The 22890-nt window shown below is 39.6% G+C and overlaps 1 protein-coding gene across 2 annotated transcripts in view; it reads right to left on the reverse strand.

Moving 5' to 3' along the window:
* Window positions 1-22890, reverse strand: part of EML6 (EMAP like 6) — an 87956-nt gene that overhangs the window by 58456 nt on the left and 6610 nt on the right. For both annotated transcript variants that reach the window (XM_053972601.1, XM_053972600.1), the window contains exon 2: window positions 4116-4275. In XM_053972601.1, coding sequence (XP_053828576.1) covers window positions 4116-4275 — 160 coding nt within the window. The remainder of the gene's footprint in view (window positions 1-4115; window positions 4276-22890) is intronic.

Here is a 22890-nt window from a genome sequence, read left to right on the forward strand (position 1 = left end):
AACAACAAAATAAAAACCCTTCCAAAAACTCAACTCAACACCCTTCATCACCACCACCAGAAAAAAATATTTACAGACTTATACCACTAGTTCCTCCAAGTCCAGTCTCCTTCCACAGGAATAAAAATACAGAGAATTTAAATGAGCTATTCCTAGAGGTACATAAGGTTTTCACAGGGAAATTTGGGTATGTTCTCAGATATTGCTAGAAGATGTTCACCCTTGGAGGGTTCACCCTACAGGGAGGGCAGAACTCTGTCCATAGGCTCTGACTCATAATAGAGTTGTGAATGGAGAGTTAAATAAGTTTGTGCAGTGGAACAAAGAAATAAAATTATAGTTTTTGCAGGAAGTCACAATGTGAAAGGATTTCTGTGCTTTAACATTACTCAAAATGTCAATAGAACTCAGGGTGCTGGAGCTGGTCAGCATCAGTATTACACCACTCCCAGCTGCTGGGCCACTGAGAAACTCCTCTGGACCAATGGCACCAAGGACACAGAAGAATCATACATAGGAGCCCTGCATCCAGCAGCAGCCCAACAGTGGGAAATAGGAAATCAGACCTTAGTACTGGGAATGGCACCTATTTCATATGTGCAGACAATGCCTATACATGGCTTCCTAAATGTTCCTGTCTGCAAGCCCTTCAGGGTACTTTGGCAAAAACCATGTGGAAGAGTTAGGGCCAAGAGAACTTTTTCCACCCAGGGAGTGCAGGACAATCTGCAATTATACTCCCTTGATTTTAGAAAGCAATTTAATTCAATGTTACAGCTGTTACACTTTGTACTGGAAAATGAAGTATTGAGACTTGTCTAAAAGAGACAGTCTCAAGAACAGGGGGACTTGACAGACAACATAGAGAACAGAAATGTTCAGTTCCCTTGACACTGTAAAATAGAGCATAGCTACTAACCAGCAAATTAGATAAAAGAATATAGAAGACACACAGGATATTAAAGGTAGCTGGAACTAGTGGATAAACAGATAATGAGGAACCTGATGGGGGGGGGTGGTCTGTGGCAGTTCTGTAACAAGAAACACCAGTGCATGCCCTGAGAAGTTCAAGGCAAGGTCATTACAATATTGCAGGCTCTCTGTGAGAACAACCACCAGAGACACCTTTAGACAACCCTCTAGGATCACAAAAGGAGTTCCAGTAAGGGGCAGAGGCATAGAAATTAGTTCTATGGAAAGTGGTGTTTATGTATTAGCTGGGAAGTATATTGTAATATGTCTGATCAGGAGGGAATAAATGACCTGTTGTAAAGTTTCACGACACACATTTGATTGGAGAAAAAAATCACTCCTCCAACTGTGTCTAGTGCTTTCTAAAACTTCAAATTGTGTTAGAAAGTTTATTCCTTAGCTGACTTTTGTATCAGCAGGGAAAGCACTACAGGAAACTAAGAACTGCTTTATATTTTCTTTTAACCTTGGCCTGCGGAGGAAGGTCTCCTGCCAGGAGAAAAGTGATAAATGCTGAATTTCCTTTTTGGTTGAAACACACTTTTAGTTATCCTATGACATATCCTAATATGACAGAAGGGAATATATGAATAGAATTATTCAGAGAATTCCCAGAACTACCAGAAGAAAATATCTGCCAAGTAGTTTAGGCACATAATTAAACCATTATTTTAAAATCTACATAGATTTGGAAGATCTGGCTAAAGAAGTCTAGTGCTGCATTTTAAATTTTTTCATTAGGTGTGTATGTATTCTGGCAGCGCCCTTCCCACTCCATTAAAAAATATGTTTAGAAAGCATATTAAAAAAGGGTTAATCTGAAATAACTCAGAGCAGAAATTGAACTGTGAGGTATTGATAAAATAGTTCAGTATGAGGCATCTGCTTTGGAGGTAATTCTGTGAAGGGGAGATGTTAGTACTTTTGAGGAGAAACTGTAGTTAATTCCTGATTGAAGAGAAAACATTTTTAATTACGGGCAAAATGACAGCTCCTCATTAAACATTTGAATGAAGTGCAGTTTCCCTCCTGCCAAACAGCAGCACCTGCTCAGACAGAAAAAGCCCAAACTAAAATATGTATGTTTAAATAGCAACACTTCTACAAGAAATTCAGCTCCCATCAGGACTGCATTAAACACAGGTAACACAAAATAGGAAATCCACTCTGACTCTGTTTGTCTCCAAAAACTGTATTGAAGGTACATAAAACAAAGGAAGCATTCAAGCTCTCCCCTGTGTATTGATAGTCTCCATTTATTAGAAACTATAACAAATCCTGTGCACACCGATCTGCACTCCCTACCCTGTGGAACATGGGGCCAGGGAAGCACTGCAGGAACAATTGCACTGTCTCCGTGCAGGGTCACCTCCAGTCTGGCCAGGAGGAATATTTCCCCACTAATTCATCCAAAAGGAACAGATATCCCAGAGCCTCTGGTTCAACAAAAGTGAATTAACTTGGCTCAGATAGAGTTGAGGTGGCCCTGTTTGAGATCCCTGCGCATGGAGCAACACTTGCACAGGAACACACAAGAAGCCAAGCTGAATCCATGGAGATCCACTCTGGGAATGCAGCAGAGTCACCTTGGCATTGCCTCTGCTTACTTTTATTTAGGAAGCAGACAGCTGGCAGAAATAGTAGGGAAAAGAATACAGTTCTCATTGCATCTGTACCATTCCTGATTGTTGCATTTATTTGTGTTTGGGGGCTGAAATACAGACCTTCCCTGGTTTTTAACAGCCTTTGGCTATAAAAGAAGGAAAGCTTTGCACTGGGAGGTGCAAGCAGTGTGTTTTGCCCTGTGACAGACACCAGTTCCCTTGGGAATGCTGACTAAACAAACCAGAACTGCCAGCAGCTCTGAGCTCCAAATACTCACAGACTTCCTCCCATGCCCTTTAATTCTGGCTCAGCGCAGCAGTCTCTCCTGCAAAGCCAGGAAGAGCAGCAAAAGGCCAAGATGCATTATACATATTCACGTTCTCCAGCAGTGGTCGTTCTCCAGATATAAAAGTGTTCAATGCAAATTTTTATTTCCAGAATAAACTGCAATTTCTCAAGCATTTCCAGAAAGGGAATTGTCACTGTTCTGCAAGGTCAATCTGGCAGTGAGTTTGAGTTTTAATTACAGCAAGCACTTATCAGGGCCTTCAGGAAGGCCTCCACCTCAAATACCCACCAGGCTCATGAGTCTTCACTCCCATGAGGCACTGCAATAGCTGTAAAAAAAAGTTTAACCACCAATCTTATGAAGTTAAACATGAGGGGAAAAAATTAAAAACATTTAATTCTGAATGAGCAATATCTTAAAAAAATATTACACCATTAGAAATTTTGTTCTGTTGATCTGAGGGCTTTCTTGTCTGAGGTTTTTGGTACCAGCTAATCTAAGCATTCCTAAAAATACTTTAGTAAGTATTACATCAGGAAACTCATCAGGATAAAATTGTCATCGATAATGACAAAAATTGCACAGCCAGATATTTATTTATAAGGCTCTGTGAAATATTTCTCAGGTATATATGAATTTTAGGTCTATTTACCTAAAGCTTTTAACACTGCCAGAGAGAAAAAAATCATTTTGTTTAGCTGGGAACAGCCCACCATTTAGTCACATTATAAATTTTGTTACAAGATATTATCTCAACTAATCACATTGTAGAAAGCCACACTGTGTGTCCTAATGCCATTATTCAATTAAATTGCCTGTGCGCCCCAGCCAAGGAGACTCTCCCAGCAGTGAGATTAGCGCAGTTCTTCTGCCAGGAAAGCTGCAGGGTTCTGAGGGCTTTGCCAGGAAGACAGCAGGTGACAAGTATGTGGTGAAGCCATTGCAGTTGAGCCACAGAGGGGCATTTCTGCTCTGGATACCTGTCCAACACCCAATGCCTCCACTCGGATGCCAGGCTGTGATTTCATCCCAAAAGCACCTCCTGTGCAAGAGCTGCATTTGCAGTCCTCCTACTGCAATTACAATTATGATACAAACTAAGGCCTTGAACAGCAATCACAATTCAATTGTAACAGGAGCTCCAACACTGCAGCCCTGTAGCTGCTGCAACACTAAACATTTAAGATGCATCTCTCAGTGAACCAGAAATACAGCTGAGTTCAGAGCCCAGAGGAGGAGCTGTACTGACCTGGCCGTCCGAGTCGAAGGCCAGGCAGGCGACTCCGTGCGTGTGTGCATCCTTCAGGACAGACACAGTCTGGACACGGTAGGAATCCCAGATGCAAATGTAGGGATCCTTCCCAACCTGCCCGGTGGCTACCAACATTTTATCCGGGTGAACTGCAAGGCTGCAAACAACACACTTCAAGTTATAACACACTTCGGGAATGATCACAGCAGCTGTCTTCAAAACTCAGTCAATTCCAGTATTTACTTAAAATGTTTTGCTGAGACTGACATGGTGAATGCAGAATACAATTTATCATGTAATAATATTTTAACTAGAAAAAGGAGAAGCACAATCAGAGAATTTTTAAATACTTTTGATTGATATGCTGATTGAACACAGACTTGGATCTTAGTCTTTCACAGGTTTGTAATGGATGATTTTCTACTAATTATCCTCTTTTGCACATCAGCTCAAATATTCTGAAATATGGACCAGAGGCTGAATAATGATATTGTTCATGATGAAAAATACACACAAGAAATCCTCTAATATTCAAAAGTTTAAACATAGCAATCTCATAAGAGACATAGAAGTAAATTGCTTCACCAGAATCAAACCACGTATGTCTGTTCACAACACTTCAGATATTAAAATAAGAATAAAACCTCTCTGTAAAGTCATATGAATACAAAGGCAGTTTTACACAGTTACCCAGGAAACAAATTTGAACAATGGCTGAGTATGTGAGCTACACACGGAAAAAGAAAACATCCTGTTAATAAACTGGCACTCACCAGGTGGCTGAGGGGAGCCGAATACTTCTGCTATCCCAGGAACAGATAAAACTAATTATTATGAAAAGTTAATCAAAAAGCTTAAGAAAGTTTTGTAAACATATGCATTTTATGGACAAAGAACAAATGTAGCACAATTTAACTATTTTATCTCCCCTGCCCATTCCTCCTTTCCTCCCCAGGCTAGAGTTGTACATTATATTGTGTGTCAGCTAATTCACCTCAGTTCAACACCTATACAGGCAATAAAAGGTGGCACCACAAATTCAAGCTGTGGTAGCTGTAATTAAGTTAGAATACTTTTCTTCAAGAACCAGAAGGAAAAGATTAATTGGGCTAATCTCCCTCACTGACAGAGCAGAACTTAATTACATGTGCCACCATTTAGCACAGAGCAGTTCTCACACACCAGAACCTCCTCTTGGGTTAAGAGCACGAACACATTTCCTAAACATCAACATGCCTGTACTGAATGTCTCTGGTATTTCTTTTATCCTTTTTGATGCATGAAGTCAGCCAGTGGGGGAACTAAAATTAGGGAATAATATCAATTTTTGGCACCTAAATTAGCAGTCTGATTTCCCAGCCCCGCTGAGGACATTCATCTCCTGCTATGAGCCTTTCCAATGCACTCCCCCTGCCCACGTTCAGTCTGGCTGTTAGATAACCAAGGGCTTATTTTTGGCAGACAGAGCAGTGGGTTAGAGGAAGGAAATGAAGTCAAATTTCAAGAACAACTCTTGGTGACTGTTTGTTACCTGCATATGACTTATATGTTTGATGTGTGTTCAACTATAAAAAAATCTCTGTTACAGAGGTCATGTGCTGTCTTCAGGGCATAAGATCTCCATGCTCTTCCCTGCCTCCTTAAATGGGTATCAACTTGATTGGCTGTGTTTTGAACTGCATAGGTGCATTTTCTAAGTAAACATCCCATAACTAGACCACTTGCAATGAAATCACACTGATATTTGCACCACTGGAAAACACTTAAATACTGTTACGTTATATTATATGGCAATATGATTAGAAGAGACAAAACATTCAAACAACAGCAATTTACAGTATAAAAAACACATTATTAAAGGATTAATTCCTATTCCTTCTACAGGGAGGACAAGATGTAAGCAGGGTGAGCAGAAGAAATGTCCCAAGAAAATTTATCTCTGTTTTCCAGGTTTGAGGGAAAAGGACATGAACTCCCTCTTGCTAAAGAGCAGGGATACCAACAAGGGATCAAAGCAGCAGCAGTTGCTGCTGGTGCTGCCCACTGGCCCTGGCAGCCACTTCCCCATGCAACAAGAACTTCCCTCTGTGGGAGCAGCAACAGGAGCAGCTTGCACATATACGGAAAGAGGCAGAGATGAACTGCTTTGGGAGTGCCCATTCCCTTCCTTCCAGGGAAGGCAAAGAAAGCAACAGTATTCCTGGCTAAATGCGCTTGTGTAAATTCCAAAGCACTCTGATGTAGCTGCAAAACATCTCTTTAATCCAAGTGCCTCCAAAGGCACTTTTACAGAAACAATCTATTCAGGATGAACCAATAAAGCACAGGTAATATTTTAACATTATACTTCATTAATAAAAAGGTCTGTTAGGAAGAAGATCTTTCAGGGAACATTTCCTTCCCTTCAAAAATCAACAAGCCTGAATCTAAGCATCCAAGGCTGGAACTGTGTTAATTCAGGATAATTAAAGATGCCAGACACGTGTTTCAGCAGGGTCTGATGAAATGCTCTATAAAAGACATTAGTGGATCCATCTGGTCAGGGGCCTTGCCAGATGGGAAACTCATACTACCTCCACAATTTCTGTTGCAATAATATCCTGCTCCAATAATATTTTTTTAATAACAAATTAGAAATCCAATGAATTAAAAGTATTTGTTTCTTGTCTACATTGTATTTCTGTGTATATTGCTTGTCTGTAACAGGTTCCATACACTTTTAAACAAAGTAGGGATCTGAAGTTCCAAGACAGAACTAAGTAGAAAAGTTTAGATGTGGCTCAAGCCTCAAAAGGAAGGGAAGGCGGAGGTGCACTTTTCACATGGATGCACAAGGAGAGGGCAAAGGCAAGAGACACGAGCTGCTTTGTGGGAAACATTGTCTGGATACAAGGAAAATATTCCTCACTAGAAAAACTAAAGATCAGGATAGTTGCCTAGAGAAGTGGTAGAATTGCCCTCACTGGAAACAGTTCAGGACTTAATTGGCTTGACAGGACCCTGAATAAGGCTGCGCTCTCAAGAGAAAGCTGGATTGGAATGATCTCTGGATCATTCATCCTTCAAAACCAGAGCTTTCTATGGCTCCAAATACTGAAATACATCAAGAAAGCCTAAAGTAATAAAAGTAAAAATGCATTTTGGCTCACAACAGTTAACTTGCATTAGATAATTGCTCCCTGATGCTGCAAAAAGCAAGCACTTCTGTTATCTTTAATAAAGGCATGCAGAATTGAGAAAGACCTTGAAATGGGTGTATCAGATGAGAGAGGTGTAAATCTCACTACTCTGGGTCTTTTAAATCTATCACTGAACTATCCTATTTATCAGATAGGCAAAACACTTCTTCACTGCAACAGCGAAAACCTGAACATTTCCTTTTGTAGTTTTGGTGCATAATTTATATTTTCTATTTCAAATGCCATATTAATTTGAATCTTTCTATCATCATCCTCTCAATAATTCACTGTTCATACAAACCAAATCTAGCTTCCAGAACATCCCACCTGACAAAATAGAAACTGCTATTCAAAAAGGAAACATACACCTGCAGTTCTGAATGAAATCCCTGTAGACTGCTTGAAATCACTGTCTCGGGTGGACTGTCACCAGCTCCTGACAATATAATTCATCCTCAGTGCTGGGATGTTTTGCAATTTAAAGCAATGTGCAAATTTACTAATCTAAAATAACTCTAGATAATTAGACACTGATCAACTAATCTCTACTTCAAATACATCCAGTTTTAAATTTGGAATAACATTTCCTGTTTAGAAAAGCCTTTACAGAATTCTGCAGTTTTCTCTAACAGTGCTAGATCATGTTAATGGAGACTTGGGGAGAGGCAGATACTTGCCTGTATTCTATCAACTCTCTTCAGGAAGTCCCTTTTCACAATGAAAGAGTTGATGCTTCTTGTTAAAAACCAGCTACAAACCCCACAGTTTACAAACCCCACAGTTTAGCAGAAAAGAGAACACAGCAGGTCTTTCTTCAGAATTTAGGTCAAACTTGTGAAGTACTCAGGGCACTGATGCTACACTTGAACAATTGACATATTAGACAATAAAAAAATTTCTTTCTCTGTAGCAATATCTCTGAAGAAACAATATTTCCAAGAAGCTCCAAGCCTGTCCCAAATTAGCCACAATGTGCCAGCAGGTATTTTCTCCTTTGTTGCCCCCTCCTGCTCCTGGCAGGACACCAGGCTCCTGGCAGGTCAGCAGCACATGGGGAACACTAGAGAGCTTCTGCATTGTACTGCTCACACAATGCTAAGGACAGAGCTGTCCTCACATGGCAGCAAAGAATGCAAACACTCACTCAGCAATTCCCCATTTCACAGAGCAAAATTAGTTTCTTTCCTCAGTTGTGGGGTCAAAAGGGAATGCACTGTACAGACAAAGTTATTTTAGCAACAAAATAAGGCAGGATGCAGTCTGATCCCTGTTTCTGAATACAACACAAAACATCATCAAGCCCCATTGAAAGGAATAATGGAACAAAGACCAGCAGTTAAATGGAATAAAATGAAGGGGGCTTCAGGAGCAAGGGAATATCAGAAAAGGAAGAGGAGCCAGAAAAAGGGAAGAGGAACAAGGCAACAACAAAACAACCTGCACAAACCCCTCCATATCTGTAAAAATGGAGACAACATTGAGTAGAAAACTGCTGGAATCTGACAGGTTAATCCTATATCTAATCTCCCCACAAATGAGTTCTGAGACACCAATACCACAACCATATTTTGAGGAAAATCCAGTTCTTAATAACACAGGAGATTGCTGCTCATGCACAATCACAGCTCCCAACCTTTGCCTCCTCCAGCACAAGCCCGATACCCACAGAGCTGGCAGGCAGATAACACACCACAATAATCAATTTTATTTGGCCTGTACCATAGGGCAGGTGAGGGAGGCTTTGGGAGGGCACTGCAGGCATGTGGAACAAATGGAAGAACAGAGAGAACAGATCTGTTAGCCCTGAGACACAGAGACTCTCCTGTGTGCACATATTTGCATGTACAATACAGTTGATACACACTCATACAAGTGAATTGCTTTTTTTACACATCTGAACATATAGCTCTAATGATACTTTAAAATATACTAAATATTGCCACATGTTACTTGCAAACAACTCAAGTGCAGAGCATATTTATCCTGACAAAATAAAAACATAAATGCTGATAAAAATACTGCAATGGCAACATTTTACTGGCTTGATTGCTACATGGCAATATCTTGTTAATATATATCAGAGAACAGAATATGTGTATAGAATGATGGGCTTTTTAAAAATCATTTAGGCATTTTTTTAGGTCCAAGCTCTTACTATCTGTTCTACTGCAGGTTTTCTCCTCCATGCTCCCTGTGTAGGAAGAAGAGTGATACAGACACAGGTTCTAGCATTTATTCATCACTCTGCATCAGCTTCCTACTTTCAAGAAGCCAGGCTGCCTCTGAGCCACAATCCCAGTGGCCTGTCCCAGACAGCCCCCATCTGCTCCTCTGAGGAAGCAAACACACCCAGACCAAATGAAGTCAGAGCAGACTTCAGAGTGACTGAAATCACTGTGTTGGGCTGGGCCACAAACCGAGCCCAAACTGAATAATTTATGAAGTGGATGTGCAGCTCAGACCTAATAAAGGTCCTGGAAACACACACATTAACAGCTGCTGTTCAGCTTGAGGACACTTAGAGTGCCCTGGGAATCCTAGGGGCATCTTGATAGGGATTTTATTTCTGACTATTTTCCAGAACTCACCTGAAGTAAAATGGTGACAGAAGCACACAAAGTTATAACCATTCCTGCCACTCTTTATCCTTGGAAAAGCCCTGCTGACCTGCTCCTTGTGCCAGTGTTTGTTATTCAAGCCCATGGAGTTATTCCACCACATGTCAATAAGGTTTGTTCAGCTGCCCAAAGCTTATCAGAACTCCTGACAGATCAGGTCCAAAAGGCCTGAGTGTGGCAGAGCATGGAATTTGTCATAGCTAATTTGTCAGAGCTACAGAGGGATTAGAGTAAAGCCAGATTTAAAAAGTACATAGCTTTTGAACTTGTGATTAAAATTCCCCCAATAATAGAAGGTGAAAGATGCAAAAGAAAAAAAAAAAAAAAGAAAAAAAAAAAAAAAAAAAAAAAACACACACCAAAAAAACACCAAAAAAACCTCTTAAAATGTAATGCTTTGAGCAAAAGTACTCTGCACTTTAATTAAGACCAGCTCTGATTTACACTCATATGTATCTGTACACAGAGAAATACTGGGCAGATTACCAGATGAAAAGGGAACAGCACCACAGCGCAGGCCTGCAGCACTAAGGCTCCTCCTCACACGTGGCTGAAGATCTCTACCGATTTATTTCCTTGGATAACTCACGGATATTTTGCAACTCTTGAGCTTCTCCCAGTGAAAAGCAATCCTAGGATATTTTATCCAAAGCCCACATTATGACACTGAAAACTAAGCAACAACAAGTGTTGATGTTCTCATGAATTGTGGGTTTTAAGTAAAAACTGATCAGGGAAAATACCCGGTATTTCTTATGATCCACGCTACCCCATAGAGTTGCTGCTGTGTAACTCTGAAATTCCACCACCATATTCCAGTTTTCCATGCACACTTAGAGTTCCCATTTGAGTCTAGTGATATTTGCATTCATGATGATGAACCAAACACTTGTTTGATGGCCAAAGCGGTTGTAAATAAATACCCAAAACAGATATACATGACACCCTTCTCAGTAGAAGCATTGTGATTTGATGCAATCAGTAAAATGGACCTGAAATATCAGTTGTAAAGAAAAATCTGCTAGAATTGGAGACTAAAAAGAGGGTTGGGAAAGAGCAAGAACTGCAATTAGTTCAGCATTGTATTTGTCCCTACCCTATTCTATGCTTACGATACTTTATAGACAGTGTAACACATTCTGTAACAAAATACACAATAAACCAGCAGGTAGATATTGGTCTATGATGCTGAGACAAAATCAGCGACTTAAGTGCTATCAGTGATTTCTCAAAACATGGAAAGCTAATGAAACACTGCTGTAAACCCAGTACTGCTCAAGAGGAACCAGCAAAATTTTTGTGTTCATCTGGTATACAGAATTTGAAGGCCAGTCTGAACACTGTGATCGAAAATATAAAATTCATACATCAGATAAAGCCTGGAAGTGAAGAAATCAGTCACATGCCGGAACTTCCTTTATTTCATGTGTTCACCTTATTCCAGCCTGACTGTGGAAACACCAGAACAAAATGCAACCCAAAGGAGACACATAAACTATGCACAGCTGCTGGCAATCAAACCCTGTATTTTTCCCATTTCATCAAACTCAAGGGCTGAAACAACTGAAAATGGCCTGAATGTAGCTGTGCCTTTCCCACAAAGGCAGAGATGTGAAGATCATTCAGGCAAAGATTAAGCTGACAGCTCTACAACTGGTGGTCACAGCGAACAGCAAATCCAAGCACTAATTAAATGCCCACATGCATTAATTAATCAATTGCCCACAGCATGGTGATAGGTGCAGATGCCCCCCTCCCCCCCCCCCCCCCCGTGCTTGGCAGCACAGCAGGAGGTAGTCCCAGTGGGGGATTCTCCTGTTCCCTCCAGAGGTTGACTCAGGCATAACTGCTTTGGCATTTCCTCGATCTACTCTGCTTTTTGTATAGCCAACAGTCAGCACTGAATATGGGTATAACTATGCAGATCACAGTCTGAATCAAAACATTTGCAGCTAAAAAAGAAGAGAAAGAAAATGGGAAGAAAATTTTGGAAACAGGACAGACAAAAGACAGAGCTGACAAAAACAGGAATCATGGGGGAGCTGCAAAATGAATATAGAAGACATTATAAAAATAACCAAAAAGCCCAGAGAACAGGCAAGGAGAAATGGGAAATACTGCAGAGAACAAGAAAAAAAACGCAGCCATTGTTACAACTTGCCTGGATCACTCCCACTTTCATTTTTAGTTTAAGAAATTTCATTTCATCCTCTTGAAAATCCCCAGGTATAGTCACATCTTGGACAAATTGTGTGGTCTAACAAAACTCCCAGACTGTTGTTTAAAAAATTCACACTGGGATAATACTACTGTTTACATAGGTTTGTCCTCACCTTGAAGCGATACGCGGAATAAATAAATAGACTCCACAAACTGGGGTAGTTATGAAGTGGGTATGTATGTCAGCGCACGGCACAAGTGAGATAGCTCTCCAAAATTTGTGCCCCGAGCTTCAGTCTGACCCACACCTTTATTCTCAAAGATGTTCCATATGCAATACATTGCACAACTTTTTCATGCATATTCAACCCTTGGCCCTGCCTGTCCTCGCCTCTCATGCTAAATAAGTCCACGGCCTTCTGGGCATGCGTGGTTTGCTGTGGTGGTCGTACGGGGGTCTCTCGGTGGTCTTGAGGCTGAAGATTGTGGTCTTCCTCATGATTGAACTTTTGAACTTTTCCTCTCTGCGCGTGCGCTTTTGGTCCTTTGGTGCTTATCTGAGTAGGTCTGTCAGTCTTGATAGGCTTGGAGACAGAGGAGCTTCTTTATCTGGGTTCTTTGCCTCTTCTGGTATTGTTCTTTATGCAAGAAGCTTCAGAAATTTGCATTTTCCTATGCCCTTTGTACCAGGCAGAGGTTTCTTAAGTAAAAGGTTAAAATTCAACACATAACTCTACAAGCTAAATTATAAATGTTTAATTCATTTTGTTAACCTAACTCTAAAAATCTCTGTTTCAACCTGATTATCAAAAATAAAGACTTTAAGCCTAGAGAAAGTGTTCCTTCTTCAAGGGCACCAAACACACAGCTGCATCCTATTTGAGCCTTCTTCTCATGGCTATCTTGCCCTACAGCATTTAAAATTTAGGCACTTTAATGGCAAGAAGAGGAAGGGCTTGATTCCATAATATATCAAACCAACACACACTGAGCTGCATTTCACAGGTCAGAAGCAGATCATTCTTTGTATACTGATTGTCTGCAGGAATGATAAATGTGGCAATATTAGATGTGGCTGGTAAAATATGTTCATTTTTAAACCACTCAGGATAGGGGGAGTTTTCAGTGCTATTAAGAGAATGGATTTTTCTCTCATTATCTCACAGGAATGCAAACCCAAGACCAACAACTCTTCTCAGGGAAAATATCTTTCTATTTTAGAGGTTGAAAATCAGCAGAAACAGGAAAGAAATAGAAAGTTCTTATATGATCATGTGGAAATCCTGCTCCCTGTTTGGCCATGCTGAAGTGAATAACAAACATCAACTGGGACAGAAACCAGTGCAGAGCAAATAGGAATCATTTGTAACATCAGAATGGGTTTGTTCTCTTAACTTCCAGTCACAATGGATCAGTAGCAAAGTCATAAGTTATCAGTTCTCTGAACACTCTTGCCAGGCTTCTGAAATTCTGCTTCACCAGTAATTATACAGAACACAAATACAAACACTACTCCTAAAAATTCAAACGCTGTTTATAACAAATGCTTATTATAAATCCATGTTCATTTTTTCTAACAATTCAGACAAGAAAGGTTTCTCTGCAATTATCCACAAAACAGTTTGTTTTGGTTTTTTTTTTTTTGAGAAGGGCACTTACTAAAATAAGTGTGACTTTTGTTACCTTGCTTTACATTGTATGACATGGCCTGAAGATTCTAAGTATCAAATGTCTATTTTGTGTGAGACAGATTAAACTAAACTTCTCTTAAACTCCTCAGATAACAGAATTTACCTGGTTTCCCAGAGCCTATTCTAGCTGCAAGACCTTACCCAGCTATAGCCTATTATTAAACAAAAAGCAGCTAAGTACCATTGCTTTTAGAGCCAACACACAGAACAATTATAGATTGACACCAACACCTTGATTTCACCATATTCTGCTGTCCTGCTGATGAGAGAGTTATGCAGCACCACGGCAAAACCAACAAATGATTCACCAATGGCATACCAATACTCTGGACAAAAACCCCAGAAAGATAAACAGGAAAACACCAAAGCAACCCACTCACAATTTAATGCTGATTAGAATTTCTCACTGCTTCCCTTTTAGCTTTCTCTCCTTTCTACCACAAGCTTTGCTAGTCTGGTTCTTTGGTTGTTTTAAAAAGCCTAAAGAAGTCAAAGAAGCACTCACCAAGGGTCCAGAGCAGCTTTGAAGAGGGCAGTTTAACAAATGAACCCTTTACATAACCTCCTGCTCCCTCCCCATTCCAGCTAACCCCGGTTTGTTACAAATGAGGGCCTGGCAAGCCCAGGTGCAGGGAATTTCATTGCTCATTGTTTGGGTTAGTTCAGTTATTCCCAAATTCTGCTGATTAAATTCAGGTGAAACACTCACCTGAGAACAATCTGTGCTTAATAGGTGGCAGACAACAGAAAATTCCACAGGACAGAGCTGCTCTTTATCAGAACAAAAGCGAAGACTCAAGTCCACATGAAATTGATACCACAAAATTCATTCTCCAGCCAAGTCTTTTTCCCCATGGTATCTCTGATGTCTAAGGCAGGGATGTTACACTAAACATCTCATGGATCTGAGGTGTTTGCTTGGCTGAGTGGAGGTTTCTAAATGTCTAGAGAAAGGAAGCTCATTTTGAAGCTTTATACTGAAAGAAAATCCTTATTAGTCACAAGTAAGCAAAGGACACACTTTTAATGGAAGCTTGGCTCACAGCACTGCCTGCAGATATTTGAAATGTGTCCAAAACTCTGCTGCTCACACTGAAGGATAGTGTGTATTTTGCTCCACTTGTGAAAATACACCTAAATACTCTCAACTCACATGTGTTACAAAAATCACCATCAAGACACACCTTCCTTCACTCAGGACATATAAATATTGCTGAGTTTTTCTTTGGAGAAATTACTAAAATAGCAGGAAACTGTTACCCTTTGTGTAAAACCCCAAAAGTCTGTGAATTAAAGAAGTTATATCTGTATCTAGTGAAAGGCAGAAATTCAATTTAAAATGTTTTAATTGTTCCACTTTTAATTTATTTTTAACACTTAGTATTTTCCTGTGATGTTGTTGAATATTTCCTCTAATTCATGTACTGCAGTGTTTTGTAAATATTTTATCTGCTTTTATTTTAAAAATATATTAAACTACAGAGAAAATAAGGGAATTACTTTATTAGTTACTTAGAAAATAAAGTTCACCCCAGTCTGGAGTGCCATACAAAAGCAGGCTGCCTGAGTTAGAAAGCCCCTTTTATTATTCTATCAATCCACTGTCTAATGAAGTAAAAGAAAGAAGCAGCTTCAAATGTAAACGTGAATAATAATTTCACAAGCAAAAGTAAAATATTCCTTTGCCTTCTGGAATCTCACAAAGGCTGTGCAAGCTCTAGATATGTATTTTTTGAGACTCATGGATATAAGCAGTGCTTTCAGATGAGAAGCTATAATTCATCAGGACTAGAAAATCAAATTACTTCTTAGACTCCTACAATAGAAAATCTTACTCTACAGAGTCCAAACACCAGGAGTTAATACCAACATGCCAAGTGCTTCAGATATCCCCTGTCTCCGCTACAACTACTAAAGTGAAATAAATCAAAATGCTGTTTTCCCCAGAGTTGTTTCCACAATCATAATATTTTAAGTGTATATTAAAATGTAGGATTTGAACACAATAAATTCAGCTAACTCAAGTTACTGCCCAGGATCTGTGGGACACACCCCAGGGTATTGTTATTAGAATTTTGTACTGCAAACCAGCTTCTGAGCTGATTTGGGGATTCAGATCTTTTGTTGTGCTCCCAGTATAGGCAAACAGATCAAATGGGAAGCAGAATTAATTTAGGTAATGGTGCATTGGAGGAATTCCCAGATTTGCCATAGAAGGAAGAATAAAACTGAGGAGAGTTCCATGCCAGTAGTACCTAAGTTTGCTGGTTTAAATTATCTATATTACACTCTGCAGTGCTGATACACTTGCAGCTCAGCTGAAATTACATCTGTCAGTATTTTCTGATCAGATTTGTATTTCTGAAAGCAAAAGATTAATAGAGATGACTGATGTGGGACACATTATCTACATTCTGCTCTCTCTTGCAAAAATATCAGACAAGTTGAGAAACAACCAGAATTTTAATGCATGTTAGTTGAAGCAGCGCATTTTGCATACATTTACTTTTATTTTTGTATTCTGCAGGCAGCTGGAATAAGTAAAAAAATATCTGCAATAATCTCAGAACTAGGAAAAAAAGACTGAAAGCCAAAGCTTTATTCTACATTCATTATCTAAATATTAAAATAGTAAAATTATATACTTTGGCTTTTATGATCTTATAACAAAGCCAAAAACATATCTAAAAATGTTTGCACTTTTACTTTGGAAATGAGATTCATAATGTGACTAGAACACACCTTAAAAAATATTGCTTTGTTTAACATGGTATTAGATAATAGTAACTTTTTCATTTATTTAGAAAATTACTGAAATTATTGCACTTCTGTGTCATAACATTCAAGTTATCTTATTTGGCTGGAAATCAGGGTCACTGAATTGTTTAACTTTTTCTAAACTATCCAGACCAGGTCAAACAGCATGTCACCCATTATCAGTATTTTACAACCTCCAGGTACAGTTAAAAAATCCCCCATAAAACCTGGAGATTGGCATCTTTTTTCCAACAATTCCTCATTTTAAAACCTCCTTCACTTTGAGATATAGGTTTAGGAAGAGGAGCCTTTGTAGGTTTTCATTTAATGACTTTACAGGTAATACATTTGAGTCCCAGTTCCTCCCAGGCAGGTGGAAATAGCTGGTTGGTCTCTCTTAGGTTTCAGGTGAGTGTTTTGGGAACAATCCAGCCCCTTCTTCAGTACAAACACCTCCACTGATGAATTGAATTGGCCTCAGCCACTCAGGGGAAGAGCCACAACATAAACATGGATTTTTACGCAGAAGGGTGAGAATGGAACAAGCAAACAAACAAAAAAGGATGCAAGAACAGAACGAAGAGAAAATAAGACAGCAAGGAAACTTCCCATATATTAGTCCAAGAATGCCTCAGAGTTAGAGAGACTGAGGCAGCCTTTAGGGGGGTGACTGTGGGGTCATGATGAAGAGCAGATTCCAGCCGCTGAGTGGGAGTTTAGTTGATAACTCTGAAGTCATCTCCCTGAAGGCTGGTGAGAAGTACTCATCTTTATTCACTCTGTCAGCTGGGCCTTCTTGTTACAACAATGTAAGAAATATAAATAAAATTAATTTGAGAAAAAAAGAAAAAATATTCAGTCAAACAAAGCATAATCTAAAATATAAATGAGGATTCTAATTAAGAAAAATCACTTATGTTAAGAAAAATGAACTTTATGTTCAGAATGTATGATATGCTGCCAAATTTTTCTATGAATCAGATTCCTCAGGGCTTTTGCTGGTTTCTGAAAGAGCTGATCAAAACCACATGCTTACATGTTCAAGGTAAGATAGGTGGAATGTGTTGCATGCTGTATGAACAACCAAGTCTGGGAAGCCCCACATCCGTGAGTAATCCAAGAAAGAAACAGGAGACCAACCTACTCGAGCTGTCGTTCCATTGGAATTTTCCCCTTTGTGAGGGTGGATGCCAGAGGTACCAGTAAAGCAGTTCCACCTCACTGACTTGAGGGAGCCAGGAGAAAAACTGAAATCCAACATGTTAGAAACAGTATGCTAACATTCCCACAGGAATAACCAGTGCAGGACATAACTGAAAATGACATTTGAAATGCCACCGTCTATCTTCAGAAGAGAGAAATGAAGAGCTAAAAATCCCCAGGACCTTCTGAGCAGAAAGCAATGTCTGATGCCTTAAATTCATGCTGACGTACAGTGAAACTCTTCTGCTTTAACATATTTGGGCATGTTGTGCTAAAGGCACAGCCCAAGCCCCAAAGAAGAAACCATAGTTGTGGCAATTGCTTTTTTTGGTGACTCTCACCTTTTTTTTTTTCTTTTTTAAATTTCTGTCACATACTAGAGGGAAAAACCCCTCCTGTCACAATGCAAGAGATTTTTTTTTTTACTGGAAACATTTCCTAGGAGCCTAAATTTCTGCCAGCAGTCAGAAAAAGCTTAGATGTGCCAATATTGAACACTTCTACATAGTCCCAACTGCTTAACAAGTCCAGGATTAAAAGCAGTCAATTCATAAATGGAATTAAGGGACATCAGTCCCCACTGCGTCCTCCAGCACAGAAAAGAGGGAAGTGAAAGGGGTAATTGTGTGATGACATTTAGTCAACAATTTATTTGAAAGCCAAAAATATCAAGTTTTTATATTTATGCATTATATAATACTGCATAATTATATAATAGTGTATATATATATATATATATATATATATATATATATATATACACACTATTCATATGCATTTGTGTGTGTACATACGTGTAAAAACCCAGAACACAATCCTGACAATGGCTGAGGTGGATCACAGAAACTCCAGCTCTGTTGATAGCAGCAGCCTGTGACAGCTGCAGCAGATGTTCAGTTTTGAGGGGCTCAGGCTGATAAAAATTGTTGTATCTATAGGGAGGAAGAAAGCAGAAAAAAAATGTGTGCAGTGCACTAACTGTCATCCTGTATAAAGTAACTCCTACCAAACTAAATGACAAGGTAAAAGAACATTTACCCCTAAGCAGTGGGGAGTCCCACAGATTGGAAATGAAAAATAGCAGATACCATGGGGAAAATATGATATGCAATACACATTCAAGTAACTATTTAATCCAGCAAGAAATAGGGCATTCTGAAGAGCTGACTTATTGAACAGCAGTGTATTCATACCTCATATAGTCTGTCCTCAGTTGAAACACAAAAATATGGTTATTCCTAATTTAAATTATTTTATGATCCTTCACCTGGTCCAACAGGCAACGAAAATACAGTTGTGAAGTTATACTGATGTAGACACAAGTGCCAAAATATTCCTTGCTCAGACAAATGCATGCTGCTTCTCAGCTCCCTTACAGGAAAATCATATTTTATCTCACATAACGCCAGCTCTCAGAGAACAAGGCTCTCTGTTCAGATTTACAATATTCTTAAAAAAGGCCTTTACAAAAATAAATAGCTGTTGCCCATCTCCCTTGCAGATCTAAGACTTCCTCACATGCCTAGTCACATTCGTGTATCCACCGGGCTCTGGAAAGTTAAAGAACCGCACCCTGGTTCCCATCAAAGCACTCAAACAAGCCCTGGAAATTCAAGTATTTTCTAGAAATTTTAGACATGGAAGATTAGTTTACTTCCAAACTTTTAAAATGATCCATCTGTGTAACAGAGCAATTCATATGTTCACTCATAAGGCAGTGCCCACGGAGTCATCACCATGGCTGGAAAGCAAAATTGTGTCTGTGGTAACTCCACAGAAAGGGAAGAGAAATAGAAAAAAGTGAGGACAGCGTCTGGGAATTTAGCAAGTTCTCTGAATCAGATAACTTCCCTTCTGTGCTGGCTACAAAGTGGATAGCTGGAGAAAAACATGAAGGGAAAAGGTTCAGAACCTCTATTTTGTCTTATTTTAGGCAACTGGATAGAGGTTTGAGGAAAGCTGCCCTTGCACGTGGAATAAGCTCAGTTCCTGAACCTTGAGGTCTGAAGGAGCACCACAGCCAGACAATGGAAAGAAACCACACAAATACCTGACACGCTGTTCAAAGCCCACAGGCCACATCCAAATCCAACTCAACAGTAACGTGTCATGTTTATGGGACTGCTTTACAGTCAGTTCAAAATGAACTCTTATCAAATGTAAATACAGCAAGTTTCAAATGGAAAGTTATGCCATGTTGTTAATGTTTTCCATAGTAAAACTTTCAGTATTAAATTTCTGAAGAAGCAAAGTGTCATTGGGAGTTCACCAACCTTCCTGTTCCGCTGAAAGATTCATCAGACATTTTGAAAAGATGCTCACAAACCACTTCAGCTTATCTGTCCTTCCACAGAACCAGCTGCACTAGGCACCCTTAGAATATAGGACCCTCCCTATTATTCAAAACACGTCTTTTAATCCAATTTAAGATGATTAATTATCCAACCAGTTATTAATTTTACCTGTGTTTTAATGGATGTGCAGCCAGTCACAGACATAAACAGGAAAGAGCAGGTGTGAAGTTATGACACCACCAAATTTCATAACATGCTGTATTTAAGGGAGATTACCATGATCCAAAGAATGCCTTTTAAACTTCCGTTTTGTGAGACTAATACCAGGAGTTATATAAACAAACATGGAATTGTGCCTTTCTATGTCTTTATGTAAGCACTGTGACTAATTTTCTTGCTATTACTATTATTTCTCTTTTTCTCTTGGTTTCTCAGCCCACTCTTCATAGCAGAGATTGGGAACCTGGAGTTGTGCTTTCAATGGAACCTTGGAGAGCTGGGTTCATCAGAGCCCTTTCTGCTGTATTTTAGGCTCAGTGCTGCAGTGGAGGCTGAAGAATTTCGTGCCATTATGTAACTGCCTGGCAGCATGTAGCTTCAGGCAGTTATAATCTGGTTTACTGCTTGTCATTTGCTAATACTTGGGGTTTTTCTCTAGCTTATGGTATCAGGGATGTTACAGGGGGTTTTGCCTTCCCCTTCCCAGTAGGAGAGAGAGCAGGCTTCAGCCACAGCTGCCAGGCTCGTGTGGAGAATACACCACGTCTTATCCCATCCTCTGTGCTTCCCTCTGCCTCAGCACACGGAGCAGTGCCCTCTGCCCTGCCACATGGAGGGTGGGCTCTGCTGATGGCTCCTATGGCACCGGAGGCTGTGGCTGAGCAGAATCTTGGAGCACAAGCCCAGGGTAAGATGCGGGTGGTGCTGTTCCAATAAAATCTGGTAATCAAGTGCATTCAGCAGGGTTGAGCAGACTTCCAGATTTAACCATACCATGGCAGACAGCCAGGAGTAAGAAATAGCAACACACTTGGTTGTGTGCAGGGACAGAGAAACAGGTCTCTGCATCACTGACTGAAGATCCTAAATTTTTTCAGAGCATTAAAAATTACAAGTTATTAAAGGAGGCTTCACATGTCCTTGATAACAGTTCAGATATCTACTTGCTTTTCTATTCTCTTGCAGTTTTCCTGAGGAAAATATCCTTTTCCCTTCATTTTTTTTCACCCATGCCAGATAAAACAAAAAGATAGATCACAGCTAATTCTTCAGTATAAACCTAAAGTAAGAATTACAATGCACAGGCTCTCCCTGGGAAGGGAGCAGCCAAGAGCCAGTGTGAGGGCTCCTTTATGTATCTGCACTCTGCTCATTCTTCAAACAAAACTAAAATGGTATTTTTCATGCTGTATTTTATTTCCCTCTCCATGAAATCAATCTCCTTAAAGGAGAAAAAATTTAAATCTGAAAATCTGATAGAAGCCATGGGAAAACTAAATATGAAAATAAAACTAACAAATAACATGAAGCCCTCAAAACTCTATGTTCTTGGCTAAATTGTATTTCAAATTAAGAAATTATTTTATATCTATTTTCTTAAGATTGAAATTATTTATAAAAATTGCTATTTTCACAAAACTATTAGTGTTCTGCCAGGGAGGACCTGAATTTATGAAAAGTGATTTTAAAAAGGATATAAGGATAACTTAAAAGGATATAAGAAGAATTTTTAATAATCTGAACTGTCCTTGTCAGAGAGGAGATATGATGGAAGAGAGATGAGCCTAAAACAGATGTGTAGATTTCTTTAAAAAATGTGTTCTTCCTCCACTTAATGGCAGAGAAATAATGGGAATTAGCTCTCTTAATTTATTCTTTGCCAAATTTTTCTGCCACAATACAAAATGTCAAATTTTCATTTGAAATTAATTTGAAATATTTATTTCGAGATCTGTGATACAATTATATCACAAACTCTATATTCCAAAGAGTCCCATATCCAAAAGAAGGCTCCCAAAATTTTGATTGCATTCTGAATGGCATGATCTGTAATACAGAAACCAACTGATTAAAGGATGCAGTGTGGGAAATAAAAGGAGGAGGAAAAGAAGGGGAAGGGGAAGGGGAAGGGGAAGGGGAAGGGGAAGGAAAAGGAAAAGGAAAAGGAAAAGGAAAAGGAAAAGGAAAAGGAAAAGGAAAAGGGGAAAGTAGCATTTCTTTACCACCATTATTTAACAACATTAAGCAATCAAAAATCTCATCAAGTCTCAAAGAAGAGAATGGGAGTGCATATGGAAGGTCACAGTGCTCTGTTGTGCATCTTTTGCAAATGCCCAATGAATTATTACTTAGGGCCACAATTAATGAAATCTGCCAGACCCACAGAGTTATGTTAACCCTATGTGCAGCTAAGAAGATACAGCAGTATTCCTGTCAGGGATTGGAGTGGGCTACTTGTTCTAAGTATTTTTTGTAAAATTCTCTTTTCTGCAACCCCATAGCCCAGGTGCAATTCTTTAAAACTTGGTTCCAGTATTAAGCTGTAAAAGGGCCACCCAAGGCAGAGCCTGGGGCATGTCTGGAAACAGTAACTCTGGGTTAGACCCTCGCAGCCAGCCCAAGCAGGGCAGGTGATAGCAGAGGGACAGTTCACTGCAAGGCCACAGCCACACACCCACCAAACCACAAAGAGAACTCCCCAGGGAAAGGCAGTTACATTATTCCCCTCTTAGGAAGGAGGGACTGCATTATAAGGAATGCAGCACAGAGATGCCCATCCTAAAGCAGCTTGAGATTCCAGAGAGAGCCACACAAACTTCTTCAGTCTGACAAGCAAAAGCTTTAAAATAGCTCTTTCAACTAAAGACAGC

The sequence above is a fragment of the Vidua macroura genome, chromosome 3 (assembly GCF_024509145.1).
Source record: "Vidua macroura isolate BioBank_ID:100142 chromosome 3, ASM2450914v1, whole genome shotgun sequence".
Taxonomy (NCBI): domain Eukaryota; kingdom Metazoa; phylum Chordata; class Aves; order Passeriformes; family Viduidae; genus Vidua; species Vidua macroura.